General features: G+C 47.8%; 1 protein-coding gene across 4 annotated transcripts in view; it reads right to left on the reverse strand.

The window, feature by feature from the left end:
• Positions 1-22,254, reverse strand: part of NSD3 (nuclear receptor binding SET domain protein 3) — a 1,711,795-nt gene that overhangs the window by 437,410 nt on the left and 1,252,131 nt on the right. For 3 of the 4 annotated variants that reach the window (XM_078666314.1, XM_078666313.1, XM_078666315.1), the window contains one exon: positions 15,036-15,192. In XM_078666314.1, coding sequence (XP_078522440.1) covers positions 15,036-15,192 — 157 coding nt within the window. Of the gene's footprint in view, positions 1-15,035; positions 15,193-15,364; positions 15,499-22,254 lie in introns of those variants that run through there. The other variant, XM_078666316.1, reaches the window with a different exon arrangement.

The raw sequence follows: 22,254 nt of genomic DNA on the forward strand, positions 1-22,254 counted from the left end.
AGAATATCCCCAGGCGTCAGACTGGATCCGGAAATTTTTGCGTAGCAATACCCCTGCGCGTCGGTAGGCGTCGTCTGCGGCTCCGCGTCCGTCGTCGGCGTCGTTAGTGCCGGAATTACGTCGTCGGAGTACTTAGACGCCGCCCATGCGCGCTGACGTCAGTTCTGATACACAGCTTTCCCGCGCCAGATACGCAGAGCCATGATAGAACCAACACTGGTGCCAAGAAACTAGGGCCCTGAAAGGGGATGACCTTAACCCTAGATATCGGTTCGCAGAACGGGGAGGATGGGTGGGTCGGTAAGGAATCTATCACTAACTAATGTCTCTTACAGATATATCGTTACACAAGTAGTTACTTGTGCATCTGAAAGAGACACGTTAGTGATAGATTCCTTACCTTAGAATAGATACCCCAGCAATACCAACCCCGGTGGTGGGTCTGCGAACCAATAATCACACCAGAAAGTCCTGGAGGACGGAACGGCCAAAGAAGCCATCCCTCCGGACTTGACTGTCCAGGCAGTAGTGTCGTGCGAACGTGTGCAGCGAGGCCCACGTAGCTGCCTGGCAAATGTCCCGTAAGGGCACTCCCCGGCTCAGGGCAGTTGAGGTCGCCGTGGCCCGAGTGGAATGGGCCCTCAATCCAACAGGGGGCTCCTTCTTAGCCATGGAGTAACATGCCTGGATACACAAGATGATCCACCGGGAGATGGTCCGCTTGTGTATCGCCTTCCCCTTTTTAGCACCCACGTAGCCAACAAAGAGTTGGTCATCCACCCGGAACTGGCGTGTGCGATCCAAATAGAATGAGAGCGCACGTTTTGGGTCCAGACGGTGGAGCCGCTCTTCCTCTTTAGAGGGATGCGGAGGCGGAAAGAAGGTTGGCAAGGTGATGGACTGCCCAATGTGGAAGGCTGAGACAACCTTGGGCAGGAAAGATGGCTTGGTACGCAACACAACCTTGTCCGGATGGACAGAAAGGAAAGGTGGAGTACAAGAAAGGGCCTGGAGCTCACTCACTCTCCTGGCAGAGGTGATGGCAACCAGGAAAGCAGTCTTTAGAGTCAAAAGACGAAGAGGACAGTTGTGAAGTGGCTCAAAGGGAGCGCACATCAGGAAGGTAAGAACAAGGTTCAAGTCCCACTGGGGTATCACGAAGGGAACAGGAGGGAACATGTGAGTGATGCCCTTAAGAAAACGATTTACAATAGGGGACTTGAACAAAGAAGGCTGATCAGGTAGCCTTAAGGAGGCAGAAAGGGCAGAAAGGTAGCCCTTGACAGTGCCCAGAGCAGAGCCCTGCTGGGCAAGAGAAAGAAGGAGGAGGAGAACCTCAGAAAGGGGGGCAGAGAGTGGATCCACAGCCTTTGCTGTGCACCATGCCACAAATCTGTTCCACCTGCAGGCGTATACCGACTTCGTGGAGGGACGCCTGGCTGCCAGAATGACATTACAGACTTCGGGAGGCAAGTCAAATGGCCTCAACTGTCGCCGCTCAATCTCCAAGCTTGTAGGTGGAGACTGGACAGGTTCGGGTGGAGGACCGTCCCCTGCTGCTGCGACAGAAGGTCCTCCCGAAGGGGCAGACGAATCGGGGGATCTACTGACATGCTGAGTAGCTCGGGATACCAGTATCTTCGTGCCCAGTCCGGAGCCACAAGGATGACCTGGGCCCGGTCGCGCCTGATCTTCTTTAGCACTCTGGGCAGAAGTGGTATAGGCGGAAAGGCGTACAACAGACCGCAGCTCCACTCGCGACGAAAAGCGTCTCCGAGCGAGTGCCGCCTTGGAAATTCCAACGCGCAGAATTGATGACATTGCGCATTCTCTTCGGTGGCGAATAGATCTAACCAAGGCTCTCCCCATTGCTGAAAGAGGCCTTGCGCCACGTCCGAGTTCAGACGCCATTCGTGATCCATCATGCACCGACGGCTGAGTTCGTCCTCCCTGGCATTCAGAGAACCTGCCAGGTGTTGAACCACCAGGGTCACACCCTGATTTTCCAGCCACTGCCAGAGGCGCAGAGCCTCCTGGCAGAGGGTAGACAATCCCACCCCGCCCTGTTTGTTGCAGTACCACATGGCGGTGGGTTTGTCCGTGAACACCTGCACTACACTCCCCCGGACAGAGGGGAGGAATGCCTTCAGCGCTAGACAAATCGCCCGTAACTCCAACAGGTTGATGTGGAGCCGGGCCTCCGCCGGAGACAAGAGTCCTCTGATCTCTGCCTCTCCCATGTGGCCACCCCAGCCCTGGAGGGACGCGTCCGTCACAACTACGTGCTCCGGGTGGGGTAGGGAGAGGGACCTGCCACCGACCCAATCGCGGTCCGTGAGCCACCACTGCAACTGTCTTGCAGTGCCCTCCGAGATCAAGACGTGATCGGACAAGTTGCCCTGATGCTGGGCCCACTGAAACTTCAGGTCCCACTGCAGATCCCGCATCCGCCACCGGGTGTGACGCACCAGAAGGATGCAGGAGGCCATCAACCCCAGAAGCCGCAGCGTCAACCTGACCCAGACTCGGGATAAAGGCTGAAAGATGGGAATCAGAGCCTGAATATCCCGAACCCGCTGTTCGGGAGGGTAAATCCGAAACTGCGCAGAGTCTAGAACCGCTCCGATGAAGAGGAGCTTCCGAGAGGGACACAGGTGTGACTTCGGCACATTGATGGAGAACCCCAGCAAATGCAGGAGGTCGGCCGTAGTCTGGAGGTGGCTGACGACTGTTTGGGGCGAGCCCGCCTTCAACAACCAGTCGTCGAGGTAGGGGAAGACTGACACCCCTAACCTGTGCAGATGAGCTGCGACCACCGCCATCACCTTCGTGAACACCCGTGGGGCGCTGGTAAGGCCAAAAGGGAGCACGGTAAACTGAAAGTGCTCGTGGCCTACCGTGAACCGCAGGTAACGCCGGTGGGCCGGCAGGACGGAGATGTGAAAATAAGCGTCCTGCAAGTCCAACGCTACCATCCAGTCTCCGGGGTCCAGGGCAGCTAAGACCTGAGCCAAAGTCAGCATCTTGAACTTTTCTTGACGGAGGAAGCCGTTGACGTTCCGTAGGTCCAAGATCGGGCGCAGGCCCCCCTTGCCCTTCTTGGGCACCAGAAAGTAGTGGGAGTAACATCCACACCCTACTTCTGGCCCAGGAAAGCGCTCGATGGCCCCCTTGGCCAAGAGGGCCGTGACTTCCTCTTGCAGAAGTTGCAAGTGATCCCCCGACACGCGGTGGAATTGCGGTGGCATGGCTGGAGGGGTCGCCTCGAAGGGGAGGGAGTAGTCCCTTCGGACGATTTGCAGCACCCACTTGTCCGATGTGACGGTGCGCCAGTGGAAGTGGTGATGGCGAACACTGCCTCCCACAGGCGTCACATGGGCCTGAAAGCTCGGACTAGGAAGGTTTGGAGGCGGGTGCTGCGGAGGGAGGTGTGGACTGGCCTCGCCGCTGACCCCGACCGCCGCCGTCACGGCGGTTTCCACGGCCGTCACAGCGCTGCTGTGTATTCTGCGGTGCGTGGCTGGCAGCACGTGTGGGGACGCCCCTTCCGTGGCCACGAAAGGAGCGAAAGGCACCCGATTGCTGGCGCGTGGTCGAGAGACCTAAGGACTTGGCCGTAGCCCTGGAGTCCTTAAAGCGCTCCAGCGCATGGTCTGCCTTGTCGCCAAAAAGGCGACGGCCATCGAACGGCATATCCAGGAGGGTGGCCTGGACATCGGCCGAGAAATTGGCGGACCTCAACAAGGCGTGGCGTCGAACCGCCACCGTCGTTGCCACCGCCCTGCCCAGTGAGTCCGTGGTATCCAGTCCACACCGGATAGAGTATCGTGCCGCATCTCGACCCTCCACAAGGGCTTGGGCGAGTTTTGCCCGGACCTCCTCCGGGCATTGTGGCAGCACGTCCGCGACCGTGTCCCACAGTGTGTTGGTGTAGCGGCCCCAGAGACACGCGGTGTTGACAGACCGCAGTACCAAACTCAGGGACGAGAACACTTTCTTTCCGAACTGTTCGTATCTCTTGGATTCCCGATCGGGCGGGGCCGTCGAGAATGCGGTCTGGGAAGTGGAGGCCTGGATAACCAGGCTCTCGGGGGTGGGGTGGGTGGACAAAAAGCAAGGGTCACCCGGGGCCGGGCGGTAGCGTCTGGCCACGTTCCTATCCACAGGCGGACCTGTGGCGGGCTTGGACCAAGTGCCCACAAGAACGTCACATAGGGCTTCATTAAACGGCAGCAGAGGCTCGCTGGAGCTTGCCTGCGGTTTAAGAACCTCAGTGAGGAGGTTAGTCCTCACGGCCGCGACGGGGAGCTCCAGGCCCAAGGCCTTGGCTGCCCTCATCAACACTACGCTGTAAGCAGCCCCCTCCTCCGTAGCCACGGTGGGAGGGGAGACAAATCCAGTGTCTGGCGAGGTGTCAATACCACTGGCCTCCCCAAGCTCATATGTCCAGTCCTCTTGTGACTGGCAATCCTGTGCCAGAGGGTCCTCAGACCCCTCCCAATCACCTCCGTCATCAGTCTCCTGTAACCCAGGGAAAACAGACTGGACCTCTTCATGGAAATAGAAATCTACAAAGGCTGTCGGAAGCGGCGCCCAACGGCGCCGTTCCGGCGCCAGAGTCGGACCGAAGGGAAGATTGGGGACAGCGTCCACAACGGGCGTGACTCCCTCGGGGCCGGCGCCGGTGAGGTGGTGAGGTCGACCGGCGACGACCCAGATCCGGAAGCGGGTCCGATGAGGTCCCGCGGCGCCTAAGCACCCAGCGGCGTCGGGGCCGAAGCGCCCGACCCGCTAGGGCCTCCAGCCGGGACCGCTGGGCCCGAAGGCGCCGTGGGGCCCGGCCGAGGAGGGAGGGACTTCATGGCCATGAGGTACCGCTCGACCTTCTCCGGCGTCGCGCCGTGCCCAGGGACCCGAAGGTGTGGGGCAGGCGGCGACGCTTGCGACTCTCGCGGAGCCGCGTGGGCGGTGCCGCCCGAACCCCCGGCCGCATCGTGCGAGCGTCGGGGTGGGTTGGAGGAGCGATGATGCCGCTACGACCTCTCATGCCTCTTACCTGAGGACTTGGATCCCGACGACCGATGTCCACTCCCGGAGCTGCGAGGACTCCGACCCCGCGACCGGTCCCTCGACCTCCCGTGGGACCGGGACCTGGAACGGCACGGGGCCGACTGCCGGAGCTCGAGTCGCTTGCGGGACCGCTTCCGCCTAGCCTTCGACGTCAGGGCCCGGCAGTCAGAGCAGGTGCGGTCGTCGTGGTCGAGGCCTAAGCACTTCAGGCACCGGCAATGGGGGTGCGTCCGACTGGCGGTCAGTCGGTCGCACTTCGAACAGGGCTTGAACCCGGGCATCCCTACCGGCACCGATAGAGTAGAGGACTCAAGGAAGAAAGGATCGAAAAAGATCAAAAAGTTTAGTCAAAAAATGACTAGGGGTAGAGCTTCTCCGGATCTGCGCTAGCTGGCGCGGAAAAAAGAAGAACTGACGTCAGCGCGCATGGGCGGCATCTAAGTACTCAGACTACGTCATTCCGGCGCTAACGACGCCGACGACGGACGCAGTGCCGCAGACGACGCCTACCGACGCGCAGGGGTATTGCTACGCAAAAATTTCCGGATCCAGTCTGACGCCTGGGGATATTCTAAGGTTAGGAATCTATCACTAACGTGTCTCTTTCAGATCTCAGAATCTAAAGATGCATCTTTTAATGATGGTGATTTTTACATTCTGTGTTTGAAAATACCACTTCTAGAAAGTAGGTATTTTCTTTCTCAGTCATCCCATGTGCATCTGCTGGAATTTGGACTGCCTGTCCGGGTTTTGGATGACAGAAGGTTGAGGAGCAGGAGTGGCTCCATATAGTCTAGGGAGGGTGAGGAAAGGGTTCAATACAATAGACATGGGCTGCAGTGGGGGAAGGGTGAGGTGCTTTCCTTGCACCTCAAAGGCCCTGTCTCCCTCTGACAATGCGGTCTCCACCTCCTGCCAGGAAATCACACCAGAGTAGGCAAAACTGTTTCTGGCTGGGCACAGACACTCTCTGCCTAAAAGATCAAAGGATTTGGCGATATAAATATTGGAGCCCTGAACTTTAGAACTCTGGATCAAAAAGACTGCCAAGAAGAAGAGCTGGAGAAGCTGTGATGAGGGACTACAACTTTGCTGTGTGCTTTGCTGTGCAGTGGCCGCTCCTGTCTTGGGTAGTGAAAGGACTGGACTGAACTTTCTGCAATCTACTTTTGGGAGTTTCTCCAAGGGATTGAGGTAGAGCTTGCCCCCTGTTTAAGAAGTTTCAGGAACAGCAAAGACTTCAAGCTCTTCTGCCCTCAGCACAGGGGACTGTGTTTTGTGCTGCAACAGAAGAAAAGCAACTTGACGCCGTCTATGATGCCGCTGCCGATTCCATGTCCTGAAGGCACTGCAGAGGACACAGCCGCACGGCGACCCTGGTCTCACCGACGACACCGGTTGACGCCGTCACTGAGCCGTTGCTCGCACCGCGACCTGTGGGCACCGCACTCCGCCCCGCTTCACGGCGACGCGCTGGTATCCCCAACGACGCCGCTCCACGACGAAATTGATGCCGCTGCTAGAACCGTGGTTCAAGGGCACTGCTCATAAAGTTACAGGACGCATCGCCCTCATCCTGCACCGCAGCCCTGGGCCTGCAGTCGCCATCAACTCCAGTTCGTCAGCCGACGACAAGGCTTCAGCAACGACGACGACGTTGCTTGCACCGTGACCTTCCAGCACCATGACGAGCACCGACTTCATCCCGCAACGTGACCCTGGTCTCACCAACGCCGCCACCGAGCCGCAGCTCGTACCGCGACCTAAGTGCACCACACGCTGCCCCTCGCACCACAGCACACAACGCCTGCCGACGCCAGCGCTTCCGACTCCATCAGAGAGGAGATTGACCTGCAATGCGTATGACTTCGAGGGGCCAGATGACTCCTGCACCGACCTCCGGAACAGAGGCCTGCGGACGCCGTCTTTTCGGAAGCGCAACAAGAGGTCATTGACGCCCTGCATTTCGAAAAGGTACAGTTTGCGGGCCTTCCCGACACAGTAGCTGGCCCGCCACGCCACGGTCAACCAGAACTGTTTGCTCACAATGCCGTGATAGCCCCGGACTGAGCTATCAACATCAAGGAACAATTTTTAAAGCATATTTGGGTAAGTGAAGATTTTGAAGTACTGTATTGTAGATTTGTATCGTTTTTGTTCTTGTCTTAAGTATATAAAAATATTGGATATTTTTCGAAACTGGTGTGGTGTCCTTTTGTAGTGCTTACCCAGTATTACTGATGGTTTTGTGCAAATGCTTTACACACTGCCTCTAAGATAAGCCTGACTGCTCGTGCCAAGCTACCAAGGGGGTGAGTAGGGTTTTTTTTAGGAGCGTAACTCCCTTATCCTGACTAGGAAGAAGGGTATCGATTTGGACAAAGGTGCAAACCCTTGCCAACTAGAGACCTCCATTTCTAAGAGTTACGGTTTAGGTAACCTCAGAGTTAGGTCATTACAGAGAATTATTGATGTGCTGGGCTCCCAATGGGGTACATTGCTGGGCTGGTTCAAGCCTGTTTGTAAACCTGTGGCAAAGATAGGCATGTCCCAGCTTTGGACCTCCTGGAGGTCCACTTTGATCCAATGGCAAGTGAAGCCAAAGCTAAGTTTAAGACATGGTTACAGAGCAATAAGGAGCCAAAAAACATCTTAAGTGCTCTTTGAATTGTATTTCTACTGAAGGATAACATCCGTAAATTTGAGGACTATTTGGATGAAGCTGAGCTTGTATTAGTTAAGGCTTTGTACATTAAATCTGGATTGGCCACTTTACCATTGAAGAAATTCATATGCAAATGGGGCCCATTATCCTGGCCAAACAATTGTAATTGTATTTATATAGCAGTTACTACCCCTAACGAGACAAAGTGCTTTTCAGCGAGCATGATGCTACTAAGGAACCCAAAAGAATTAGTATAGGGAAATATAATTTATTTTGAGCGATAGACATGCAAGTCTGTTAGCTGGATTAAATAAGATAATAGAGGGAAGACTGTAAAGTGCTATTTGGGAGATCATAGTAGTAAGATGAGATTTGGGATGAGTCAAAAGAGGGATATATAAGAGAAGAATTTAAAAAGGGTTGTTTGGGAGACCATTTTAATAAAAATGAGCTTTGGGTTGAGCCAGGGAGGAAGAATATAGAAAGGCTTATTTTGAAATCACAGTAGTAGAATGAGGTTTGGGATGAATCAGAGTGGAGGCAGAGGATACAGATAATACTGACTGAAGCCCGGTGCTTCAGTGTATGCACAGCTTCGTTATGTAGAGTTTAGAGTGCTGCAGTATACACACTGGGTACAATACATATAATAGTGCTGAATCCTGCAATATACAGGATGGATAAGAAACAAATAATGACTGAATCACAGTGCATTGTCATAATTGCTCTCATCAGGTAATAAAATTAATTTCTTGTTTTTGTGCCCACTGTATGCTACCCTGAGGACCAAGAGGTTATGTCGTTTGAGGAGAAATGTTAGCACATGCAAGTTAAAGCAGGTAGTGGAAATATGGAAGAAGGATACTGTAGGAGAGTAGGGTCTGCAATCCTATGGTCACCCCAGATTTTTGCTTTTTGCTTCACTGGTTTACGACTTTCCCTGGCTGTGGGCCTGCTAATCTGACCCACAGCCTCGCTGTTCTCTCTCTAAATTGACACACATGTACTTTAGGTGCATTTACCAATTGGTACTGGGTCACTCTTATAAGTCCTTGTACAGTGTACCATAGGTACCCAGGGCATAAGTGCACACAAGGCCTACCAGGGGCTGCAGCATGTATTATGCCACCCCCTAGCTGGCCATCTAAACAGACACAATTGGCTGGTAACACAGCTGGGGCAAGGTGGTGTAATCACCCTTTGCTGTAGATATAGTATACCTATATCTAACCCCAAAATGGACACATATACTCCTATAAGTCACTCCTATGGCAGGCCTTATCAATCCTGAAGGCAGAGTGCTTAGAATTATGTGAGATGGTGCTCTAGCATGAGCTGAGCCTGTCTGCAGCTTTCGGAACCATGTCCTTATAGCTGTTCCATGATAACGCTATACCATATACTCTTAAGTGCATTATAATCCTCGCGGTTATTGCTAACTTTGGCATAGCATTATCGAGACATGTCGTGTAAGGTGTCATACGCTTTGGAATACTACCCCCTCGCCAGTTCTGTTGACAGGAGTAGCATTCAACCCTTCTAGAGGGATAAGACATGTATGTAACTGTAGCCCCGGTTAAAGTTAAGCAGAGCCTCAGCATCACAAAATGGATGCTGCCACCACATACACAAGTCTGACCTCCTGCTGCTGGGAGTCCTTCCAGCGAGGGAATAGCTTGAGTTATGAAGTTAATCCTGCGAGAGAAGACTTTTGCAAGATACCATATTGGTAAAGTACTTTATTACTGTTTATACAACTAGCTATTTCATGTTACAGGTGCTCACAAATGTGACAAAGTGCTCATAGTGACTGAGTGAGGAATGATTAAAAAACAATTATATACAAAATGTCACACACAAGGTTATTCCCTACAAAACATATATACATAACTGGCACTGGCACTCCAGCCCCAGCTCTGGCGCGAAACCAGACAAAGGATAGGGGGTGTAACCACCCCCCTTCCTGGTCCCACCCATGGGAGGGACCTAGTCACTAGTGCAGCCCCCTTTAGCAGAATAAAGGTAGGAGCTGGTCCCATTCCAAATTAGATTATCCTGAACAACTTTACAATAAGAAAATCTGGACTTCGACGTTCTGCTCCACAGAAGACTGAAGAAATCTCCCTTGTGGCCAAGGAGTGACCACCCTGCAACTGCAGGAACCATCAGGCGTCCTAGCGGTTAACTTTGTCGTCCTTCCCGCCGGAACCAGACCTCAGAGCTCGACGAGACGCGGACTCCCAGACCTCTCCGACCTCTACCCACATCTGCAACACAGCTGAGACCCGTGGGTGCGACGAGACACGTGGGACCGGCCATCTTTGAAGAACTGCACTTCGCTTCCAGCACGACCTCTGAGGCACACTCGAGTGAGTGCTTTGGGGATTGAGAAGCCGCAGCCCCGAGCAGCTCCTGCACTGAAGACCAGCCCTACAGCCTCCACGAGATCTGCGTGGGGCCCTTCTGCCTGGTTGCTGCTCGACGCGTTGTCTGGTCACTTGCCGCTGGCTTGTGGTCTCCTAGACGACGAACCTTGAAATCTACACCGCTGGTCTGGTTGCTCCAGACTGGCCCTTGCTTCCTTCCAAAAGAGAAGTACCCCGGACCCTCCTGGTCCGCACCAGATGCCATCTTCGTCCACCGCGTGGGTTGCCTTTGCCAAGGCCTGTTGACTCCGATCCCGGAACAGACACCGCCGACAGCGAGAGCCTGCGTGGGACAGCTCGTGCCTCCATCCTGGTCGTCGAAGACACCTCCTGGTCCACGTGGCTGCAGGGACAAGCGTCACCTATTCATCTGATCGCGACGACAGCATCTGGTTCCTTCCTGGTTCCACACCGGTCACTGGCTAGTGACTTTGAACACTGTCCCCTCTGCTTTCAGGTCTCCATCATCTTTGATCCGCGCTTGGATCACTCCGGACATCTTCCTCCTGGTCGCCTGCAGCATCTTTCTCCAAAGCTCCATTGACTTCAACGCGGAAACCCGACACACTTTCACACCTATGCACCCGCAGCCCGTGGGTGAGGTAACGAGAGCATTTCGGTGCTCATAGGTAGATTGACTCTCCTAGTGTCCAGGTATCCAGTAGTTTTAGTCTCAACCAGTCGGAACTGTCCTTACTTACCTATTTCGTAATTTGTTCATGCCCATTGACTTTGCATTGAAACCCGCGTGTGTGTTCTAACACTGCACACGCGTCCCGTGGGCCTCCTGATCCTTACCTAAGGTTAGGCTAGTGTAGCCCCAGCGTTTCTACAGCCTCTGGGCATCCTCATTTCTCCTATTGTTCTACTTAACCCATTTACTTAGTATATGGTTTGTCGCGCCCCTAGGGCACCATTGTAATTTGTGTGACTTATTGTATTTTTCTGAAGAGTATTGTTATGTGCTTAGCCCTCTGATCTCATAAAGAGTTCAGAGGTGTTTGTTAGTAATAAATATATTGTTTATTTTCATAACAACCTGTGTGGTGTCCTTTCATCTGGTATTCAAGGGGGATGTATGACGTTACAACGCACACTTTTACAACGCACACCTTTACAACGCATTTTTTACACCGCAAAATCCATTACAACGCACACCATTACAACACATACCATTACAACGAATTCTTAGAAACTACCTTTACAACGCATTCCACTACAACGCATACTACATTTACAACGCATACCATTACAACGCATTACATTACATTGCATATAAGGTAAGTGTTGGACAGTGTAGGGGTTAAAATTACTATTCTAACTCCAGGGGGTGCAACAGTAGGGTAAGTGTTGGATGGTAATTTATGCATTGTAATGACTGCGTTGTAATGGTATGCGTTGTAGTAGTGTGCGTTGTAGTGTCATGCGTTGTAATGACTGCGTTGTAAATGCATGCGTTGTAATAGATTTTGCGTTGTAAAAGTTTCGTTGTAATGGTAGTGCATTGTAAAAGTTGCGTTGTAAAGGTTGTATACCATTCAAGGGGTGATATGTGGTAAAACAGCTGGCTTCACATGCCAAAAGAGTTTAGCCTAAGACTGCTCTGTCCATGCTACCATTAGGATAGCTGGTCTCTAAGGTTGACTTACAACCAATCACCATAAGGGTTGTTTGGACTGATACAAGGTGATCACTAGAACTAGTGAGCATCATATATCAGGCCAACTTCTCACAGATACCTCCCCAAAAGGTGTTTTTCGCTTTGTAATCCTATTTATCGGCAGCTTTGATGATGTGTCTTCATATTGATTGCCGATTGTATTTTAATAGCGATCAATTGTATTAATTAATGCTTCTGTATTTTATTGTCATTGTATTTGGTTGGGGTCATGGGTTATAACCAAAAATAAAATAAACATAACTACTGCTTCATATGGCTGGGTGGTGAGGAAGCTGCAGGTAGATTTAGTATCCACCATAAATATCATTACTAACGGTAAATACATTTTTATTTGGCAAAAGCCTTCTTTTCTCAGACTCCTCACCTGGTGAATGAGTCCCAGAGCAACACACTACAGGAGAAGTTGGACTGAGCGGTCTACATTACAGACGTTTGCCATTGAATATAGTCCACTCAAAGAATCTATCACTGTGTGCCTGAGCTGTAAGACATTACTGTTCTGCAGAAATATGAAGCGAAGATCAAGTGACCATCCAGAAGATGTCAATCACTAGGATGGCCCTGGTGAGGAGCAGTAGAAGCTGCCATGATCCTCATGGGTCGGGTACGAATGCCAACCAGGGGACATATCATAGACAAGGGTGTAACTGATTTTTACATGCCGGATGACCTAATGTGAAATCAATAATTTGGGAACTGCCTTGCTTTATCTAGATCCAGTGAAGTCCACAATGATCTAACTGCCCACTCTGTCTTGCTGTGTCCATAGTAAGATATTGAGAAAAGTAAAAAAAAGTGATGGGTGCAATGCTTGAATTCATCTCAGCCACAGGTAATTATACTGGACCATAATCCACTCTTTTTTTGTTTACCTACCATGCCTTTAGAGACAGGAGACAGCCGTATGTGTATAAATCTTAGTCATTTTTGTCTGTCTCCTATAGGAACACTCCAGGTCGAACTGCCTGGCAAAGTTCTATCTAAAAAGGAACAAAGGAACCCCAGAACACTTTGACCCTAACTGGGCCTCATGAGAAGGGTGCAGCTTGCGTGCTAGATCACAGACATTGTTTTTGTGTTCAATGTGCCACAGGACTCAAGCTATACCTCACTGAAAAATGACTAACTAGCTCATCATTGAAAAGTTTTTCCATCAAGGCTGCTAGGGCATCTCTTAATAGGCCTGTGGAATTCATCCAGGCAAACTAGGGTGGCCAATGATCGAGCCAGTGTTGGTAAAATCCTGGCCACATTTCAGATCTGTTTGGAAGCATCAAAACAGTCACTCTGCAGGGCAGAGAAGACTTTGTAAATGTATTCAGGATGACCAACTAGGGCCATGTTAACTAATTCTCATTAAGTGAGGCTATACCGGCCAAAAAGACGCATGGCACAGGAAATGTGCAAAGCTAAGCCTTTTAAACTGAGATTCTCAGAAAGACGTGGGGAATACATTTGGATGTAATTTCTCTAATGAAGGTTTTAGCACCAAACTCGCCTGTGATAGGCTTGTGAAAGCTGGAAGAAAAAAACATTTGATGCCATTAGATTTATGCGAACTGTAGGGCCCTATAAGGGTTTCTCCTAAGCAGCCAAAAGTGGCTTCAAGAATGTTTTACAGAATGGCAACAGGGGTTCTGGAGCCGCTGTAGGCTACAGGATTTCTATCAGATTGTTGGACTTTGTTTCAGCAGTCATAAAGGGTAATTCAAGTGCCTCTGTTGCTTTTCACCCACAGAGGTAAAATACCGAACTTCCTCTAAAGGTGGTCTGCAGGGTGAGGAATGCATCTTCTTTAGAAGTGTCAAGACCACTAGCATTCTGTAGGTTTAGTTATAGACCGCTTCAGTGTGATAAGGAGGGAGGAGTATATAAACCGTCAGCTAGTCTTTCACTGGGTGCCCACATTTCTGATTGGGCATATCCAAGTCACTGGAATCTGATCCATAGTCTCCACTAAGGAGAATTCTTGGGCCCTAGGGATGTGCTTTGACAGGGGCCTGGACCTTTTCTTTTTCCACTTGGTCATTGCCTTAGCAAGCACAGCTGGAGCCCGCGGAGGAGCACAAATGGGTGTTATCATGGTGGAAGCAGCCAAAATCACCAAACTCACACCAATGGGCCCTGCTTTGGCTAGTTGGCGAGAAGGTTTTAGGGTCATCCTGAAAATATCTAGAATAGCCTGCTAAAAGATCTCGACCTGTGAAGGGTAGGCGGATAGAGTTTGGAAGTAAGGCTTTGTGTATTGTCAGAAAACAAAATGCCTTTCATAACAAGGAAAAGATTGGTGTCACGGAATGATGCTGCAGTCACAAAATAGTCTCTAAAAGGGGACAGTTTCCTCGAGAGACGAGATTTCTCCTTTCTGTGGTGATTTTTGCAGGGGGACCACAGCGGGATTACTACCCGTCAGAGAACTTACTTGAAAAAGAGGAGAGGGACAACTGTGTAGGATCTTTATGTGCCTTTACCAAAGGCAACTTGCGCATTGGTTCCCCAATGAGACTGACATGCATTGACAGACATAGGCTGAAGGGTCATGGTCGGATCACATACACCACTTACAGATGTCAAGTGGATTTGAGGACACCTAGCGACATCGTTGACAGGAATTAAACCTAGAGATCCTAGCGGAAGACATCTGACCTAGTCACTGCTGAATTCACTAAGAAAGTTTGTTGGTAAAAACCGAAAAGAACTCCGGACTCATGTCATTCAGGTGCAGAAAAACAGGAATCGATGCCAGCATACCAGTCTCCACCATATATACCTAGATGTCACATTCAAGTTGGATAAAGCCATCAATTAAGTCATGCAACACAACCTGCTTGCTGTGGAAAACTATTGCTAGGGGAACAAAAAAAAATCCAGATCTTGTTTGGTGCCTGGAGAATAGTCCTAAGGTAGGGAATCTGCAAAAAGCAGTATCTAACAGAAGAGTCTGGCATTTTTAAAAATGGCCACAATAGTGACCATTTCAGGATCACTTAATGAAACATGTTAACTGTATTTGTGTTCAGCAAATTAACCAGATAACCAAACAGCAATAAGTACTGTGTATGCATTTAATCCCAAACATTTATTTTCTACTCAGTCACTTGAGCTTACTGGGATGTATTGCTATCTAAAATCACAGTTTGTTAGCCGTATGCCATAAATGCCAGAGTAGCTCTGTTGAATCTTTTTAACTTGCCTGTAATTCCCGAGCTTGACCCAAACGATCTGTTTGAATCGTAGTTTTTTACCAGCTTTGCAATCATTACAGTTCCAGCATCCATCCGGCATCTCTATGTTCAGACATTCAGGATGGAAGGAGGCAGGGCACGATTCACAGCATAACAGTTTTCCACCTTCACACAAAACAGAAAAAGAGCTCTATTAAACTGTGTTCTGGAGAAAAATAGGCAGCAAGGACAAGTTACAAAGGGATTTTGTCAAAGCACTGATGCAGATTATATATACAGGTGTGTATATATATATATATATATATATATATATATATATATATATTGTTTCACACAACAACGTTTTTCGTTCAGGAAATCCGAAATTACTCCAAAGCGGCACCACACAGGACGAGTCCAATAAAGATTTATTGCCTCAAAAACACAGCAGTACGACGCATTTCGGCGAAGCCTCTGTCAAGTCTTGATTTCCTGAAAGAAAAACTTTTTTTGTATGAAAAATGTACGAGCGGCGCTGAGACCACTGCTGGCCACCGGCGTCGTTAGGAGGGTGAGCGGCTGTATCCAGCTTCTGTGACAGATATATATATATATATATATACACACTTCAAGTTTCCTTATTTTCCAAATTTTAAATTGCAAAAATACGATGGACCCCCAGTGTCAATTTAATGCCCAGGACCATAATTTATAAAAATGTTTTAGCAATAAAAATGATAAAGGTCAGAATCACACTGTACATCTATAGAGTGGATTGCTGTCATAGCTTCTTATATGTAGATTTATGAGTCAATTACATAACGGTTTCTCAGTATTATATATCATCAAGGTAATTACGACTCTCACTTTTGGTTAGACGATGAAAATAGTTAAATTAGCTTCACAATAATTTCAGTTTTGTTTCTCATGGCAAGTGCCAGTGCTGCATGCAGGGGTTGGAAATGGCTTCTCCAAAAGAAAGTGGTCACTTTACACATTTTTTTAAAAATCACCTGTGCCTGAGTCACACGATTTAAGAGCGAAAAATGAGCCATTATTCACTTCCCTGAAAATTTTATTCCAACATGTATGGTAGACCATGTTCTGAAGGTAAATTTGAAGGTTGTTGTGAGCATGTGAAATAAAGGACTAGAGCACTAGAATCAATATAACATTGTTTAAATCTCTATCATGGTCCTACTTCTCAACAGAATGGGAACTCAATTCTATGCTCAAACAGCAGGAAGGCATATGTCAAACCATATTTCAAAACTAAGGTCCACGGAATTTCACAGCTGAAATTAACTGCTCTTCCTGAATGCCATTTCTAAAGATAAATGCTCTTGAAAATCATGAGGAGTTCAGGGTTCAGTATGGCAAATCTGAGATAGAGGCAAATGACTATTAATGTGCGCCAATGCGAATTGTAGATCTAGACACATGCCTCTAAAGTACACCAATGCTGCCTTTCCTTGGAACAAGTAAACATGACGTTTTTAAGGAAGTAAAACACATTATAGCTCATCAAAGGGTATCTTTTGCTGTATCATATCAGATGGTATGTTTGCCATAGATGGAGTAAATATGGATGAGTCCTGGAACTAGGCAGAATGAGTTGTGCTTCTTCAGCCAAAGTAGTTTGAGGCCTAAGCTGGAAAACAGGAGAAATATCTCTTGATGTGAGGAAACTGTCAGTACTTAACACTTCAAAGAAAGAAAGATAAGTGAACAAGATGACCTTGCAATAAGTGGGACCATATATGTCCCCTGTATAGCATGATTCTACTCTTAATTCCTTCAAGCCAAAGCAGAAATTATAGCCTTCAAAAAGGAAAGGCTCAAAAGGGTTTTGTGAATAATCGTAGACAGAGCAACATTCAAGTATAATTGAGGAGCTGGGCTCTAATAAGAGGCGACAGTTTAAGCCATCAAAATGATGCATCACAGCCTTATTTTACAACACAATAAAAACGTATGTGGCCTGTATGGCACCAATGGCACTATTACAGACAGGCAATGCTTACAATGATTCACTAGGCTCCTAGATCCTTCCATTCGCTTGTTTAATGAGTAATAATAAGGGAGTAGTTATATTTTTCCCAAAAGTCAAAATATAAAATTTTAACTACATTATCTTGCAATGCTGCGGGACAGTTTATTTTAGCAAATAAAAACAATACTGTCATCGAGGATGCCAACAAGGCCATGTAGAGAAGAAATGTAAAGTGGTGTAAAGAATCAATACTCCTTGCTGGGCCAGGAGACTTGGAAACTAAAAGTAAGTCAGCAAGACAGTGGGAGTTTGAATAACACAAAGAGACAAGGCTGATGCAGCACTATCAGCATTTTATCTGGCACTTAGTAACATCTAGAGAATCCCACTGTTTACAGAAACTGGAGTGAAGGCCTTGAGAAACTGGTTCAATCAATAAAAGAGGACGGAGGCCCCAAGAGACTCTTTTCAAATGATACACCCTAAACAAACTCTAAAAATGGAGCACTATTTTCTTCTGTGGAAACCTAAAAAATGATTTAATAATACTGGCTATGCCTCTCTCATTTATTTGCAGCAAGTCTGTCTAAATCATCGGTTTCAACATTTCTCTCCCCCTCAACATAGCAATCGTTTTGGCCACTATAGGAGTGGCAGGGTATGCTCAGACATGAGTCCCTTGCTCACTGCACCATCAGGATTCAAGCAAGCCGGGCCGAAGACGGCTGTAATGCCAGAAACCGGTCCCCGGAAGCTTGTTTCCTTTCCAGTAAAGAATTGGCTTGGTAGTTTGGTCTGCCCTGTTCCCATGATGCACTGGGCCAGGGACAGACTAATTTGCATGTAGCCATGTTCTGAACTGGGATGATGCAGTGAGCTAAAAAACGGTGATGGATCAAGCCCTGATCTGTTGACTGGGTAGGAGTGTTCTGATTAACTCAGATACTCTGTCCATCACCACCCCCTTTTTGAATCGTTTGTTTGTATAAAACACATATTGGCAATTACTATAAGCCTAACCATGGTTATATGCAGAAATATGTGTCTGCAAAAGTGCCTTGGCCCACAGTATTTCAGCATTTTTGCAGTACAGAGACCGAATCACAGGCACAACATACAGAAGGACCCCACAATGAGGACATTGACCAGATCATAAAGATATTTCTGGGGAACCTGAGTTTCTGGAAACAAAGAAACAGGAATAACAGCTTTCCCCAGATATTACTCTGCGTCAGCTCCAGGCTTGAATCTTCTGCAAGTGTTGGAAGAACCTTTCTAAAAAATGGTGGCAGTAAAGGTTTGGCTAGAATGGGGTGGGGCTAACTGCTTTATAAAATTAGTTTTAGTACTAAATGCCCTTGTATTTGGAATCTCCAATGATGATAAATTTGTGGCTATCTGCCTCCTGCTGGGGACGCATAGTCCTTGAAAGCTCTGCATCACCAGGCGTAATAAAATTGACTTCTTGGGAGGTCTTAGTTGGCTGACCAAATATCAGCATAAGGCTTGGTTTATTACAGAATTTCAACTTATTGTTTGAACTGTTTTGTTTACCTGTGGAAAACAACCAGGCCTTTTAAACATTACAGACAGACAGCACTTAACGATTTGACACGGTCTGAGATGAATGAAATGAAGAGATTCCCAGTCCTGGCATTCGCACAATGAAGGAGCGAAATGTCCATTTTCAAGTAGAAATAAAGAGTTCATGGGGTATTATACCACCCTATACAAATCACGTTACACAGTGAAATACCAGGAACTGAACGTGTATACTGAAAGAGCAAGGTTAGAGATGGTGCTGCCTGAGGTGGCAGAAGAACTAGGGGCATAAATATCAGAAGCTGAAATAAAGACTATTGTCAAGGAGTTGGCCAGACAATACAACACTACATTCTGATAACTTTCCAGGTGACATCTATTCCATTTTTATATGCCTCGCTGCTTTGATGGATGAGATGTTTTACAGAGCACCAAGGGAGCATTCATAGCCCCCTGTAACCATGCAGCATAGTTAGGTTACTGACTATACCTAAACCTGTCCAGGATCTGAGAGACATGTCCTACAAACCCGTCTATGCTCAAATCAGAAAAAAAAATCTTGAGCAAGATTCCGGTGAATAGGCTGCTCTCACACTTTGTACATCCAGATCAATTTGGGTTCATCCCATGACCCAACGAATTCCTGAACATCAGGAGGCTGAATCTAAGCACTGGATGGGTCTTTAGACCTGCCCTTGTGGGGAGTGGTGGGTCTATAGCTGTCAAAAAGACATCTGACACGATGATCTGGAGATTTCCATTTACAGTGACAGAGTAGATAAGAGGGGTAAACAGGTTTCCTTACATGGACCTCGCTATTGTATGTGAACACCCCACTGAGAATGACAAGTGGACATGTCATATCTCCGTCTTTCACCATTGAACAGCGGACATGTCATTGCTCCGCCTTACACCACTAAACTGGGGACACGTCAAGGACATGCTCTGTTCCAACTTATATATGCACTAGCAAACAAACCTTTTACGAAAATATGGAGGCAGTAGGTGCAAAAATGAGGCATATCTCTAGATGACCCTTTATGTCTTCTTATGCCAACTATATGTTCTTGAATTCCGAATGCAATGAGGCTGGCCTGACTATGAGGAGACTCAAGGACCGTGACAGAAAATCAGGGATTTAAATGAAGTGTGGTTTTCACTGTCTTGCACTCTTCAAATATCTGATGGAGGAAAACAAGTGCCTGTTCCTAAAAAGAAGTGCTAGTGCACCCCTACCCCAAAGCCCAAATTAAGCACTGGGGACAGTGTGTCTATTATTTCACAAAATTTCGATTTGCACCCTGTGAGGCTTATTTCGTGAACTGTAAGCTCTGCTGCTAGATCCGATATAGAGTTCAGGTAGACACAAGTGGCACTTAATAAACTTTGTTTACTGGTGACGGAGGAGAGGGCCTGCGAGTCCCAAACTATAAGCTGTACTATCTGAATGCACAACTACAATGGGCGGCCAGGTCGGTTGATGACAAAGAGAATGGATGCGATTGCAGAAGCTAGCACTTCACATTGAGAGGGACTAGTGGACTTCCTTCCTAAATGTAAAGTGGGGTAGGGGGACCTACTGAGACTGACAAATCCCCACTAATACTGTTGAACATGCTGCCTTAGGCCCTTCAGACACCACTGATGGGTCTCCCAGGACCGGGAGAGTGAGACACGACAGAAGACATGGGAAGGGAAGGGACTAACTCTAGTGGGGGATGTATACGAAGGTGGTGCTAATCAGACATTTCTGAAGTCTAGCATGAAACTGTGATCTCCTTTTGGAACTATTTATATTGCACATGTCCTTAATCAAGACACTGAAACACATATAAAGGACAGGAGATGTACAGTTATCTGCAAACAAAGGGCTACAACTGATCTACACATTGGTCACAGGAATAAAATCAAGGCCATAGTTGTTTGGGTGTCTCAAAATGCTCCCTGGACTGACTAAGTTAAAAATTGGAAGTGGACACTGGCATCTCGATACTCTATCTGATAACTCCTGAAACTCCACTTTACTAAATGGGAGAGGAAGGCACCTACAGAGTATCAGAAAGAACATTACCAAAGATAAGAAACGTTTAACTGCAGATTCCTCAACTTCTGAAGCAACACCAAAGCAATGCCCTCTCCAAAGACTTGAAACTGAGGAGAGGACTCTACACCATAAGTCCTGCAAAACTGAGCAGGCCTAGTGAATGTTTAGACAGATACCCACGTAGCTGCATGGTGTCCCGATGTTCATAACTGGAAACACCCCCAGCCACTGTAGTGTCAGCACCCTTTGCTCTGGTGGAATGGCCCCCAAGGTTTTCAGTATGATCCTTTTGGCAAAGGCATAAAGCAGCTTATTTGATGCACAGAACGATGAAATAAAATTAGAGATGCTTTTTTTTTCTTCGCATCGGAGAATCCAACAAACATCTGATAATCAACTCAACAGTACATAGTTATGTCAATGTAGAAAATAAGGGCACATTGTGGGTCTAACTGGTGCAGCCTCTCCTTTTTAGCTGGATGCCTTAGAGAAATAAACACAATTTTTGGAAGGAAGGATGCACAAATCCTAACTACTAGCTTGTCAGGAAAAAAAGTAGTATGTGGAGGATAAACTGACAAGGCCTGCAGCTTGCGGACACAACATTCAGACATGACTGCAATGAGAAACACTATTGTCAAGGTTAATCTCCTAAGAGTACAGCTGGGAAGCTTAAAAGTAGCATATATCAGAAATATAGACCAAATTAAGGTTCCACAAAGGCATAATGATGGGACCGAGGGGAAATGTATCTGAAAACATTACTAGAAATGCTTCATAACAGATGGCCTGAACAATGAGGGCTGATAAGGCACACAAAAAATGGCTGAAAGGAACAATAAATAAACCTTCACTGCACTAACAGCAAAGCTTACTAAGCCAAAGACAATTCAAAATGAACATCGTATAATTTTGCCAGTAGGTGGCCGACATGTTGCACTGTAAATCAGGTGAAACATTTAGCCCAACAGTCTGAATGTAAAGACATGGTTGAGGGGAGATGAGCATCCACAATGACATCTACCACTTACAGCAGAAGATTAGAACGTCTCAGCTAATTCCGCTCAAGCTCCATGCATTGAAGTGTAAAATATGACAATTCAGGTGAAACACTAGGGCCTGTTGTATAGCCAGCAGATACTCCTGAGGAGGCAGTCAAGGTGAAGGACATATGCTCAAAGTCAGGATTCTGAAATAAACTCTCAGAGTACAGTACAAGGATATCAGAATGACCTGTCCTCGCTCCCGCTTCACCTTCTTCAGTGGGCACAAGATCAGCGGTAATTATGGAAATGTGTATAGGAGACCAGAATTCCACTTAAGGTGGAACACATCTCCTAAAGACCCTTGAGGGGGGAAATTAAGAGCAGAGTAGAGAAGACGATGAAAATCTTTCGGAGGTAGCAAATAGATCTACAGAGGGAGTGCCCTACTAGGTGAGGCTTCCGTGTACCATCTCTGGGAACAGATACTGCGAATAGTCATCAAGATTACACTTGCTGAGACTGTCTGTCCTGGTGTTGAGTGATCCTGCCAGGTAATCAGCCTTGGGGGAAATTTCTGTGAATTGTAATCCATTGCCAATAGCCTTCAGACAAAGTGCAAGAGATCCCACTCTGCCCTTCTTGAGGTAATACCACTCAGCGGTCATGCTGTGCAATATTACTTG

This window comes from Lissotriton helveticus, chromosome 11 (assembly GCF_964261635.1).
Source record: "Lissotriton helveticus chromosome 11, aLisHel1.1, whole genome shotgun sequence".
Taxonomy (NCBI): domain Eukaryota; kingdom Metazoa; phylum Chordata; class Amphibia; order Caudata; family Salamandridae; genus Lissotriton; species Lissotriton helveticus.